Source organism: Suricata suricatta, chromosome 6 (assembly GCF_006229205.1).
Source record: "Suricata suricatta isolate VVHF042 chromosome 6, meerkat_22Aug2017_6uvM2_HiC, whole genome shotgun sequence".
Taxonomy (NCBI): Eukaryota; Metazoa; Chordata; class Mammalia; order Carnivora; family Herpestidae; genus Suricata; species Suricata suricatta.
The window spans coordinates 82,562,281-82,576,410 of record NC_043705.1 but is presented as its reverse complement, the minus strand read 5'-3'; the positions used below and the strand labels follow the sequence as shown (position 1 = coordinate 82,576,410).

The window sequence follows — 14,130 nt, the reverse complement described above, 5'->3', positions numbered from 1 at the left end:
AAAATTACCTGTGCATTCAAGTCAGGAAGCAGGGGAAGGCATGGCACCACGCACTGGTCTCTTCTATCAGGAAAGCAAAAGATTTCCCAGAAGCCTCCACTAGCTTTCTTCTTCAGTGGTCTCTGCCTCGCGACCACCCCTAGCTGTAAGGGTGGTTAGGGAGGCAAGTGTATGAATCTCCAGCTTGAAGACAGGGATGGTGATGAATGACTCGTCAGCCAACCATAGCATCTCTTAGTGGATCAGCTCCGGGAAGTATGTGTAAGGCTCCTTCAGATGTCAAGAGGAAAATGATAAGACTACCAAAATAGAAATGAAAATAGCAAAGTAGTCGTTCACTTCATGAAAAATTTATTGGGCCTCTTTTACATGAAGACACTACATAGCTATCCTTGGAAGCAATGGAGCTTTCTCCGTAGGTTAATTTTTATTTAAATGTTTTAATGTTTCTTTGTTTTTGAGAGAGAGTCAGTGTGAATGGGGGAGGGGTAGAGAGAGAGAGGGAGACATAGAATCCAAAGCAGGCTCCAGGCTTGGAGCTGTTAGCACAGAACCTGACGCAGGGCTAAAACTCAAACTCAGATCATGATTTGAGCCAAAGTTGGATGCTTAACTGACTGAGCCACCCAGGCACCCCATCTGTAGGTTGTTAATAGCTGGTGTCACATTGCATTCAACATGAATGACCGATGTTTCTACTACACCGTGATATTTTTAGAATATATAAAGGTGTTATCCTATTACACATAATAGAATATATTAGGCTATTCCCTTGGAGCAAAGGGTCCACTCAATGGATGAAGGCTTCCTTAGCTATGAAATGACAGAAAATTGCTGGAAAACATGAACCGCAAATGTATCCCAGGCGATGGAGGGTGGATCTGTGCTATCTGGGTTATCAGTGGCACAGGTAATTAGGGGGTGTAGTGTGCTAGTAAAAACAATGTTGGAAGCATAGTGTAAAAATACTAAACTAGGATATTTAGTCATAGTATTCTTTTTCAGGAGCTTTACTGTCCTTTTAGGTTTTGCTTTAGTGACAGCCCTTAAGTACAAGGCAGCTGATTTTTTTTATCAAAGGAAGTAGTTCAGAGATTGTGCAAAACCAGGTTGAAATAAAAATATGTTCATACTTGAAAATGGACTTGTAGATGGGAGGGGTTATTTTTCTCTAGGATTTCCCTCTGTTGAGAAGTCACTGTTCAGGATTAAGTGTGTCTTCGCCACAAAGCACAGATTTGGGACCCACACTGCAAACTGCAGTTCTGAGAGCCCCGCTGTCATGTGATTCCCTTCCCCACAGATAAGTTCACACAAATGCTTGCTCATTGACTGAGTGGCCAAGCTCAAGGCTTCCAGCTCTTTTTACAACTCATGCTGTTAACAGTCAGCTTCTTAAGAGTGAAAAGTGCAGTGTTTGCCTCTCATTCTCAGGTCCCGGAGGTTTGAAAGCATCATTATAAAGTGACCACTGAATATCATTTGGCCCAGCAATTCCACATTAGGATTATTTCCTTAGGATAGATTTCCCCAAACACAGAGAAGACTAAGTAGTATCACTGAGAAAGGAAAGAAATGAGATTGGATTATTATGCAGCTCTCACAAATGTTTGTGAAGACTATGTAGAAACGGTTGTGCTATAGTGATAGGCTGGTACAAAAAAGTTACAATATGATTACAAGTCTGTAAGAAAAAAGGAAAGAGTAAAAACAATAGTGTCTGTCTTTGGAATGTGTTATTTTGGTAATTTTCTATTTTTCTGTATTTTCAAATGTTTGTAATGAAAAATCAGTTTTTCTATGAAGTACTGCATTTAACTTCTATCCAGTGAATTGACTTCACAGCAGTGAGCGCAAGAAGCTAGGAGACGGGCGACCCAAATCTGTCCTTGTCCTAGGCACTAGCTTGACCTCAGATAAGTCATTACTTCCCTCCGTATCACTTCTCTTTAGTAAAATGAGCGTGCTGGATTTAATGATTAGTCAGGCTCCCTTTTAATTTTAATAGCTTTGTGACTTTCATAGCATCACTGTATAGTGTTTTAAAATGCTATGAATCTCACAGTGTAATTTTTATCTGAGAGAAAGGGGAAACAGTTCAACTCCCGATGTCAGATATAAGGGAAACGTCCATTGTGTTACTCTTGAATTCTAACATTTCAAATCACAGAATGCAAACTTTTGGTGGGCTCTTAGATGATTTATTATCATACTGTACATGCAGATCGCTTTACAGATTTTGCAGCAGTAAGGTATTTGCTTCTTTTGGCATGCTCTGACACATCTGGGTGAACTAGCACAAGTAACATTGGCCCTCACTGAGGTCAGTTTCAACAGTCTACCAACATCCATTTTGCTACATGTTACATATTCTTCCTTTATGTTCCTAGGAAACAACAAAAAATGAACATGTTTAGTCATTTAGTCATCTAATCCAAGTCCAAGGAGCAGCAGCTGTCTCTGGCTTTCATGTTGCCTACCCCAGGTTTGGGTAGCTGAGAGTGCCAAGGACTCTGCGTCCCATCTGTGGGAAGCAGAACTCTGGTCAAGTCACTGCCATTGAAGAATAGGGTAGCTCAATCAAAAGCAAACGGGTATGATCTGGATGAATTCTCTACAAACATTTTCTGTATTTACATTATGGCCTAGGTCGGCTTACATGTTTACCTAAAAAATATTATAATATATCTCTGTATGAAGGAGTCAATAGCACCATTTTGACAGATTTAGAAATGAAATGTTCACAGCTCCTTTTTCTGTACTTTTCAGACATTGGGAAAATACCCTGTGGGATTGGCTGTGTAAACTGAAATATTTATATTTTTTTCTTTGTCCCCCAGATACTACATGCACTTGTTTCTGGCTAATGACTGGCAGTCTACTGGAGATGTAGTTTTCCTGTATGTAACGGTATTCCATTAATCTAATCTTCCATGCTGCTGTGAGCTTATGTCCCTTTAGTCCAGCAAATATCCAACGACCCAGGAATACAAATTTTTCCTTTAGGTCAAACTAAAAAAGACAAACCAGCTCATGTCATAAGCCTGAAAAACCCTGGTAGGAAGTATTCCTTTCTCAATGCCTGCTAACTTGCATTTTCTGTGTACTCACAGTTATCTGTCTTTGCTTCTTTTTCATCACTCAGGTGACAGCCGACCATTGTCCCTTCTTTGTCCCATCCTTTGTCATTCCATTTGCCCTGAGGAGTAATGCACTTATCACAGACATTATCTGAGACAGCAAAGTGGGCAAGACTACTAAAAGTGTATATACTGTAATCTAACTCTAGCTGGTAAATATTTAAAAATAAGTTTCTTGAAGATGGATGTAAAATGCTGCCTGCAAGGAGTGTTATAAAAAGAGATTTATAGAAGGGTGCTTAAAGAGGCAAGAGGGAGGGAGAGGTAGAAGAAAGGCCTTGACAGGACCAGCCCCAAGTTTGGGAAAAGCAGTTCTGAAAATTTCACGTTTGGTTGTCTGGGACTTAGCTTTTTCAAAGAAGTTATCTCGAAGTCTAAACTTTAAGGTGTGACTCTAGGGGCTCGCCCTTTCGGGTCTCATCATTTAAAGGTGAATATGACTATGGCAGAAGGAACCTTGATGTGGGCCTCTACTGGCCACACTTTGGCAAAGAGGCAATTTGCAAGTCACGGAGTTATTCTGATATTGCAGTTTTGCAAAGCTTACTCAGAAATCACTATCATTGTCTACTCTCAGACTTCACCAGCACAGTTTTTGCTTTTAGTGACAGAGGCTTTGTTTCAACTAGTGACTTGAAAAATGTCTTCCATGTGTTGGGTGATTTTTTTTAAATTCTAATTAGGGATGCACCAAATTAGCCAATCTCTATGTAGGAGATCACAGAGGGCTAGATGCTTGAAGGAAATGCTGCACACTTATGCACCCAGAAGAAAGGAGTGAGAATGTCCAATTAAACTTTGCCCAAGACCCAAGGCTCTTCTGCAAACTTAGTGACACTTCCCTGCAGAGTTTGACCTCTGACTCCGGAACTGCCCCTTCACCACTTTTCTTGGCATTTTTCCACTCCGTAGATTTCTCAGCCAGACCTGGCCCCTTCCTCCTTCCTTCCTGCAAATACTCTCCCCATCTTCAAATCCAGCCTATGTTCTCATGCTTTCCTCAATCATCATTCCAGGCAGATGGGTTTTTCTTCTATCCATCCCTAGAGGACTTCATCCCTCGCTTAGATTTGGCACAGGCGGCGTACACATGTTTTTTTCTCTCCAAGTAAAAAGTTCACTCTTAGAGGATATAGCACTGGGCTTAATTCATCTGATTCCTTCATTCTACATAACTGTTTCTCATGAAAGTTTACTGAGAAAATGGGTGCCTGAGATGCACTACTAGGAAGCTTCAAAAGTGGCAAATCATTTCCTTAAAGTGTGCTTGTGATATAGGCCTAATATCCCCTAAACCAGTACTTCTGTCTAATTTATGGTTGAGGGGAAAATTAGCTACTGACTTTGGTTGATTCATTTCTAAGGGAAGTGGGTGACCCAATTATTGAGAGAAATGTAGAAATGTGAATGTAAATCTATTAACAACTGCCTTCAAGCTCTGACCAATCAATAACATGGGCAGGTGAGAGCGTCAAATCCTAGTCTTTTGATCTCTTGCCTCTCCTGTTCCAGTTGTCTCGGCCTTGCACGTCAGCCATGAGGCAGCGGCAGCAACTCATCTCTTCTTCTCCTGAGTCCTAGAGTGTATCCCAGCAGTACATCGTATTATTAATTACTGCAACAGCTTTAAAGAAAACAGTATCTTATTTAGTTAGAACCATGATATAATATTAGATATTCCTAATAATAGGCTGATAATAGGTTTTCTACTCCATATTTCATGTGTAACCTTTGGCTACAGATGTTCAAAGTCAACAAAGGTCATGCACACCTGCATCTCTCAATGTCTGGGTTACCTGCTTCCCCTAAGGCAGATATTGTGAAATGAATCATTTCTCTGTGACAGAAATAGACTAAGAGAAGGGCCCTTCTTGGATTTCTAAATATGTAAGAAAAGTAAAAGCAAGCATTTCTCTCTTTTCAAAGAAATGAAGTATCTCTCAGAATATCCTCAGAAAAACATGGGGATTGGAAAGTAGTTTCCTTACATAAAAGAAAAGGTTGTTTGCCTGCCAGTGAGCTATTGATGAGCCAGCCATTGTCATAGAAAGCCACATAATAAAGCATATTATTTCCTAAAATTGGTTGAATGAAAATCCAGTTGTTATAAATTACTTGAGAATATTCTGAAGAATTCAAAGCCAAAAGGCTCTCTTACTTCTTAGTTTACTAACATAACAGCTGAAGATTGACTTAAACGTGAACAAATATCAGTGTAAGATGTCATTTACGTGATTTTAAATATAAAGATCAAATTTCTAAAACATGCTCAAAATGTTAGAAATCTTTTTTAATTCCTCTCTGAAACAAGTCAGTTCATATTCTAAATTTCCTTTTTTTAGGAATGATACCATTTGGAATTTTCAGTTCTATAAGGTTACTTCAGTGTTAAGTTGTACATACAGCACAATTATTGTTGTGGGACCATCTGCAACAGAAACAAAGCTCTCCTAGCTTCCTCTGGGAATTAGAGCCTTAAGTAGAGGAAATCATGGGAATCTCTATTCTTAGATATCAGCAAGAAAGCATGAGGTGCCATGAAACACCAGGGTTTTTTTCTTTAGAGAGCCAGACATGTTAGGCTTTGCTGGGCTATTCAGTTCTGTCTCTGTTGAAACTTCTTAACAGAGAAGTAGCATGAAAACAACCAGACAATATATAAATAAATGAGCATGGTCATGTTCCAATAAAAACTTTATTTATAAAAACAGGCCTCTGGTGGATTTGGTCCATGAACCATAGTTTGCCTGATTCCTGAAAATTATTCTTTGGAGATTTTAATTTCCTTGGGTGATTATGTGGAAGTTGCTTTTTAAAAAATGCACATATGAGTTTTATATGTATATCATAAAGACCATAGATAAAAGAATGACTGATATTCAGATAAGAAAGTATAAACATCAGCTTCTAACTCATTTACTAATAATAATATCTCTTGCTTATATGCTTAGTTCATTGGGCATAAGGAATTACTTAAACCTTTTTAAACCCCTGTCTGCTGTTCCCACTTAGTGAACTTACAAGAAATTTTAAAATTTCAAGGGAAACACAGCAACATCTACCAGATATGGAATGCAATACAATACTATGTTGTTTGGATCTCAGTACTTAATAAATGGATATGTTATATGACTCTTTTGGCTTTGGGAGGACCATGAAAATAATACTGAGACTAAGGGTATACGAATAGAAACACCTTGGGAACTTCTAACATAAGAACCTGAACAATAAAAATGTAATCAAAATAATACCTCATGAATATGGTATTTGTCCTCTCTGCTAATGTAAGTCGCTGCATGATAGACGATAAGATAGGTCAGGTTAACAGGGCACAGTTATAAGATGACAGTTTTCAATTTAGAGTGATACTTACTTGTATCTTTTACAAACCAGATTAACTACTATACATGTATCAAGGAAAGGACAAAGAAAGGACCAACCTGGGAAATTTTTATCCACAACTGATTATCAGAGTGAGAGCACTTAGGGAAAACAGTATCTTTCAAAAATTCTGATGTTAAGCCTATTGTATTGGAATACCCCAAAACAGTATTTTTAATGGAAAATAGTATTATTTTAACTGACTGAATATGAAACATGTCATTATTAACAATGAGTCACAACAAAAATTACACAGATATAAATATTCCATATCCATGGGTTTTCCAGGTCAGTCTTCAAAATGTGCTGAAAACAATTATTAATAATAACAAGCATGATTTTGTAGTCTTAGCATTACTGCCAGAGTTTCAAACTAAACTGCGGACCACTGAGGAAACCCCATTTCTCCAACCAGTCTGGGATACTCCTACCAGGGTTTTAGAGGATCTCACAAGTCTCAAGGGCAGCCTGATAGCCAGAAGGACGGAGCAAAACATTGTTGGGACAAGTGATAGCACACCATGACACAGGGAAGAGTAACTGACTGGGGGAATCCAACTTTTTCATACTGAATAATGGCAATATACCAATATTCAAATAGCATCACTTTCAGTCAGAGCAAGGGAAGAGGTTTCCTTCCATTTAGCTCATTCAAGCTCAACCAGGTCAGACGCCTAGTGTCTTCTGAGCAGTGTCTGATTCCTGTGAAGGAGTCAGATGGTCCGCTCTCATTCAAGGCTTCCATTTTGCCCTAGGTGGACCTCTGGGCCAGGTGACAGGGAAAAGGCTGAGTCTTGAAGGAAGTTAAAATCATGCAATCAAATCCTCTAGAGTATATCACAAGCATTTATGAAAATTGGAATTTTAAACAAGCCAACATAAATTAGTCAAGTTTGTTATTGCTCTCCAAGGTAAGTATATAAATGGTTGGGCTTTGTGAGCTGAGATTATATTATCTGATCTTAGGTGATATCTGAAAGGAGTAATAATGACAAAAACTGGTCCTTAGTAGATCAGAATGTAGAAAGAGGAAATGCTGAACCTGGTAACCATGGTGGGTGGCTGATATCTCTCCAGTGCTCTTTTCTTTCCTGTATTTGTCAAGGAGCCAGAAACTCACCCTGAGTTGTGCCAGGGGAAGAAAAGGACTTTGAAAAAAATGTATAGAAAATTATTGGGTACATTTCTATTTATCATGTAGTTATGAATATTGGAATATCAATATTAAGGCTGCATGCAACGACTCTAATCGGGAACATATCTGTGATGAATGCTAAGGAAACTGGAATATGACCGAAAAGACAGTGATTGTAAGGATATTATAGATCCGATCATGTAGGTAAATATCTGGAAACTCTGCACCATCTAAAGCAGACCTACATAACCAGGCTATACTCTGCAATGAAAATAAATTACATAATGGCATTGTAGTTATGTAATTGACTCTGCTCAGTATACTTATTTCCATTTTACATGGAGTCAGCCTTTGTCCAGAAAAACCAAGTGCTGGGTTGACTTTTTCTTTCTTTTTTTTCTTTTCTCTCTTTTTCTTTCTTTCTTTTCTTTTTTTTTTTTTTGCATTTGCTTAGCAAAAACAATCCTAGAACAGAATAAATGGTTTACTAATTTTACTCTGCCTTTTCTGGCATTTACTTCTTTTTTTTCAATTTGAAATGGAACCACATGCTTCTGTGAAATAAAAACTGAATTATGAAACAAAATGTCTCTCTTTAAATCTTCCGTCTGTAGGCAACCCACCAACAGTTATATTGCATGTGAAACTGGAAATAGGGGTTACTAGATATTCTAAATTGAAAAAATGTTTAAAATACTATGTAACTGAGGTCACAATAATAGGCAAACTATTCCTTTCTTTTTTAAGTTTGCCACTAACCATGGCTCTAGAACCTTGAGGATTATTCTAAAATAGCAGTATATAAGAAAATTCTAAGTCTTTGAATCCATGTATAATGGCAGTGTTGACTGAACCATTCTAAGGAAATCTAAAAAGTGCCAGCCAATGGTCTTTCTCATTTGGGGGGGTTACTGGGATGATATCTGTATCCTCCTCATATAATCTTCATCATGCAAATTTAGTATGTTTCAGGAAGGTTGTAGAATGAAATATTGCCTGAAACAAAATGATGCCCACCTCAGTCCAGCCTTACAAAATCCTATTAAGAGTCTGTATGTGTGGTCCCTCCTGGGTGGGGACACATGATTTCATGCACTAGAATACTGTTGAAGTTAGGGTGGTACTCAGGAGACTCGAACTGGCGGTCAAGATTCCAGGGCCCAAAGTGGGATTAGAGGGACTGTGGCAAACAGACAATTTTGCAGTGGCCAGGAAGGTGTTGTTCTCTAAAAGTCATGTTGGGAAACATTCCTTTGAAGCACATGAGTAAACAGATGTGGCCAACAGAGTTTTTACATATTTCGGTCTGTGACATTTGTGAGACATTTTGTTTTTGGCCTCCTACCAACACATCAGTGTGGAAAACTGAGGCAGCTCAAATCTAAGCATAGAAATTCATGTGTCATTTTTGCTTTAGAAGTGTTCTAGAACAGTTTTGTTCCAAAACATTAGCCATCAGTCACATGTGGCTATTGAGCACTTGATGTCCTAAAGGTGTAATCTATAGTCCTGATTTTGAAAACTTAGCATAAAAACAAAAAAATTCAAAATATCTCAATTTTTTATATTGATTATACATTGGGATAATAGCACTTGTTCTAGATAACTTCTACAACCTAGTTCTAAGTTCTACCTTATTTATGTATTTATGGGACAAATGGGCTCTTAAAGGTTGAAAAAACCAGTGGGATTCTGACTAGACTTTTTAAATGGGAGAAATAATTCAAGATTGTCCTTCTTCATGGTAAAATACTCTTGTTTATGCTATGTATCTGAACTTATTTGAAAAACAAAAATCAATAATGTAGTAACTGTCAGTTCTAAAAATGAAAAACATAATTTATTGTTCTGTGCTGAAATAACCTTAGTGTTTTTGCTTTGTGACTATATTGTTTTAATTAAAGGTAACATTATGAAGTAGTTTGTCAAATTAAGGCTCTCTCTATAATAGTATACATTATTTAGCTAAGTAATCTTTGCATTTTTTCTTAATGTTTACTTTTGAGAAGAGAGAGAGGGCAAGCGGGGAGTTGGCAGAGAGCTTCGGAAGGCACAGAATCTGAAAAAGGCTCTAAGGTCTGAGCTTGTCAGTACAGAGTCCAGTGCGGGGTTTGAACTCATGAACATGAGATCATAACCTGAGCTGAAGTCAGCCACTTAACCAACTGAGCCATCAACACGCCTAGCTAAGTAATCTTTGAGATAGGTAACAGATATCTTTTAAATAAACAAGATAAATGTCTGCTGTTCTTTCAAAAAGGTTAATCTAATTATCCTAATTTAGGCTGTATTTCTGTGAAATCTTAGGTTGAATCATTTGGCTGAAATGACCAATTGTTTGTTTTTGCACTGAAATGACAAAGTTAGTCTTTCGGAATTATCAGGACTTCATCTCTTACAGTCAAATTTTCAAACTTCCATAATCTTTAGAAAATGCAATTTACAGGTTAAAGAAAAAGAGGAAGTCACCCTCAGATGCTCAAGTACTTGCTGAGGAAAAAGTATGTGTACTCATTTAAATGGGTAAATTGTTAAACACACATTGGCCTTGGGCACTGGCTACTGCTGGAGCTCCTGCTACACAGGCAGCAGTCAGCCCGGTGACAGAGAAGAGAACGCTGCCCGCCCGCCCTCGGAACACCGTGCGGGTGGACGCTCTTCCAACAAAGCCACTGTCCAGTAAGGTCCATTTCCCTCTCTTCTCTCCTTTTCCAGTATATGGGACACCTGCCCTATCTGCCTGCTACTTCTCATTAGGAAAAGTATACCAGGCAACTGATCTTCTTAAATGGAAATGTTAATGCTTAGTGAAGAAGGCATTCTTACAGATTAAAGAGTGAGCCCTTTATAATCACTAATCTGGAAATTCTGAGAGAATATAGAGGGAAGGAAAGAAAGGGGAGAAAATAAGTACTTTCTACTGGCTAATAAAAATAAAACAAAAAATAATCTTCTGAGCCCAGATGATGTGCTCTTTAAGGACTTTTTCCTCTGTCCATGTTGGTGACCCGTCAGGCCCCTAAACCATGGACGATGAGAAGTCCTACCTTTTCTTCTTCTCATGGGAACGGCGGTAAAGGAAGATTTATGCTTGGAAAGCAGAATGTCTACCAAGGTCCAGGAGCCCACAGGAATCAGAGATTTAAGTTCATTTTCCAATTTGACAGTTTTGAGAAAGAGCTAAAAGAATTTAAGATATTTTCTTGATGAAGATTTTTATGTGACAGTCATTTTTATTGCCCATCATTTTGGTCTCTGAAAATAATCCTTTTTTAAAACTGAGGGAACCTACAATGTGATGCATAATTTGATAAAAATGTTCACTTCATCTCAAACTAGAAAGAAATATGAAGTACTTGGAATTTAAGTGTGATTTCTATAAGGGAAAAGTGTTCATATGAAAAATCGAAGAAAAATACTTTGAAAAAAAATCATAGTGAAGTATTAGGTCTAATGTTACGGCTTCTTGTGAGTCTGATTTGCAATCTCTCTCTCTCTCTTTTTTCAAGGTAAATAAAACTTTGCACTGTCCTAAATTTCTTGGCATAGAAACTAAAAAACTACATTGTAAAATGTGGGCACTTCTATTCCAAATATGAGAAAAAGACATACCAGATATTCTGAAATATCTCTAGTTCATAAGCAATATATCTAGATAATCATCAACTGAAGGGGAAAAGGACCTTCATAAACAAAAGTTTCCTTACTCTAGTAAAGTGAATGATCTTATAATAGTATATTATTCTCACTCTATTCAGACATTTTGGCACCAGCCTGTGGGGTACGTTTTTCTAAATATTTGAAACTTGGTAAATAACAGAGTTTATTCATAAGAATGTCACTGTCTTTAAAGTTGTACAGACTCATGAATTAATCCAATTTTATCTGGAAATGACTAGCAGTCAGCCTTTGTTAGTTTAAGTCCAGGTTTAGCTCCTTTTCTTCCTTCAATTTCTTTAGCCTACCTTAAGGGTTGTCCATGAGAAAGAAACTGTATTAGCATGAGAAGGAAGGCATATATCCCTCAGCAGGAGTTTGTAAAATACTTTCTCCAGGACTGTAAAATGGCAGGATTTTGTGATAGAACATTTTCGGTTATTAGTAATATAGTATGTATAAATAAGGACAAAATAAGAAAGCATTCGCTACCCAAGCTTTAAGGGCATTTTGTTTCATGGCCCCTAAGTACACTTCAATTCCTTATCATTGTAAGTGGGATTTTTTGTATGTACCACCAAACTATAGCCTATAACCGTCTCCTCGTGTACAGTTTGAACACACTGGAAAGTATAATGTGAATGCCATGGGAACATGTCTTACAGCACTACCTATTATTACTTGAGCAACAGTCCAAAGGAATTACTGCCTTGTGAAGAAATCCAAAGGATGGCAAAAATAATGTTACTAGTTACTTCAAATGTGTGCTACCGGTCCCTGAAAATGTGTATTTTTAAATGTTATGTTGTTTACTCGCAATTTCAAATTTAAGTCATCGGCATTAGGTATCCATTACATACCATAGAAGACAGTATTTTTTCATAAAGCAGTCACATGCAAGAAGTTAGGATTACCAACTGATATATATGTATTTTTTTGCACCTCAAAAAACAGAATCACTATAATGCAGATCATGCTTCCACACCTTCCTTGCTGAAGGACAAAACGTTACATACAAAGTGCCCAAATTTGGCCTCCAACTGGAAAGAAGCCAAATCAGTACTCTGGCAGGATGACATCTTTCTGCTGAGCTCCAAATACCACAGCTGGGTTTTCTTGCCCTTGTTTGGGGGCTCCTGCTTCCTCCGCCGTCTTCAGCTTCTCCTCTACGAGGCCTTTCTCTATTTCCGGGTCAGCCCCCTCTGTGCCATCTTCTAGGGCCTTGGGCACCATGTTGGTGGCCTTGGCAGCATTTAAATCAGCATCTTTAATTTCTCCTATGGACTGTACCTTCATCAGCTCAGACTCTGCCCCCTCAGCAGCCACTTGGGCCCCACCTCCTTGAACTTCCTCTTCTTCAGAAACAGATTTAACATCTTCACTGCCATCCTGAATCGGTGCTTGGCCAGCCTTCTGGCTCTCTTGGATGCTGCCATGGCCGCTGCTGGCACTTCCCAGCCGGGAAGAGGCCACCACGGCCTTCACTGCTGCCTGATTGGAAACAGAAAAGTGTCAGGTGTTACCTGCACTTAAAATCCCGAATCAGAGTTTGATCTCAGCTTTACATTTAGGGAGTCTTTCATATGTTCTATATGTTCCAAACATATTATTCCAAGATGGCTGAATGAAAACTTGTTTGGAGGATAATCTCTCTAATCTCAAGCTAGTGTTAATCGTCTGGACCAGTGAAAGCTTGAGTAAATGTGTTTGCCAATGGATTACGTGACTTCAAATATTTTAGACTTTGTTTCCTGAAGTATTTGTTTCATGGAATGCTAGTATTATGTGACAAAAGAATTCCATGGTTAGGTTGACTGTCCTGGGGTCAGTCAAGGTTATTTATACATAGTATTTAAAATCAATTTGACCACAGAGCCCTTAAGGTTTATTTAGTCTTTATCAGTCTATAAGTGATGGCTGAATAGAATACTATTTTTGACCCTTAGCTGTTCTCTGAAATCATCTGGATATATAGGCGGTCCTAAACATCATTGTGTAACAGAAAAGCATCTAACATAACTTCTATGTATATTCTATAAAAAGATATATTTTGTGATAGTTTTCTGTATCACATGAATTACAGTTGATACTTGAACAACATGGGTTTGAATTGCAAGGGTGTACTTATACACAGATTTTTTCCCATAGATACATTGAAAAATTTTTTTGAGATTTGAACAATTTGAAAAACTCACAGATGAAGTATACAGCCTAGAAATACCCAAAATATTAAGAAAAAGTTAGGTATTATTGTAAGAATAACAGTACATAAAACACAGAACGTAAGAAATATGTGTTAACTGTTTAAGGCGACCAGTCAACAGTAGGCTAATAGTGATTAAGTTTTGGGGAGCAGAAGTTATAGGGAGATCAACTGTGTTGAGGGGTTGGTGCACCTAACCCCAGGATTGTTCAAAGGTTAACTATATTTTAATTTTTACCAAGTATGGTAATTTGTCTACATTACATTATAGTTTTTAAAAGTTTCCCAATTTTCACATATTCAGAAAGAATAAGTACCAGTTTCCTGAGCAATGATGTTCTAGTTCAGTTGTAATTAAATGAGAAGCAGTGATAATGTATTTGGTGTATAAATCTCAACATATAACCCATTTCCCTTTATTAATAATAAATTCTTAATTTTTTAAATGTTTATTTCTAAGAGAAAGAGGGGGAGAGAGAGAGAGAGAGAGACAGAGCACCAATGGGAAAGGGGCAGAGAAAGAGGGAGACAGAGAATCTGAAACAGACTCCAGGCTCTGAGCAGTCAGCAAAGACCCTGGTGTGGGGCTTGAACTCGTGGACCACAAGATCATG

At 37.9% G+C, this 14,130-nt stretch overlaps 1 protein-coding gene across 3 annotated transcripts in view; it reads right to left on the bottom strand.

Annotated features, from left to right (window-relative positions):
- Positions 1 to 2,179: 2,179 nt before the first annotated feature.
- CAMK4 (calcium/calmodulin dependent protein kinase IV) overlaps positions 2,180 to 14,130 on the bottom strand; it is a 209,398-nt gene continuing 197,447 nt past the window's right edge. For all 3 annotated transcript variants that reach the window (XM_029942690.1, XM_029942691.1, XM_029942692.1), the window contains one exon: positions 2,180 to 12,804. In XM_029942690.1, the coding sequence (XP_029798550.1) occupies positions 12,370 to 12,804 (435 nt within the window). In that variant the 3' untranslated portion in view covers positions 2,180 to 12,369. The remainder of the gene's footprint in view (positions 12,805 to 14,130) is intronic.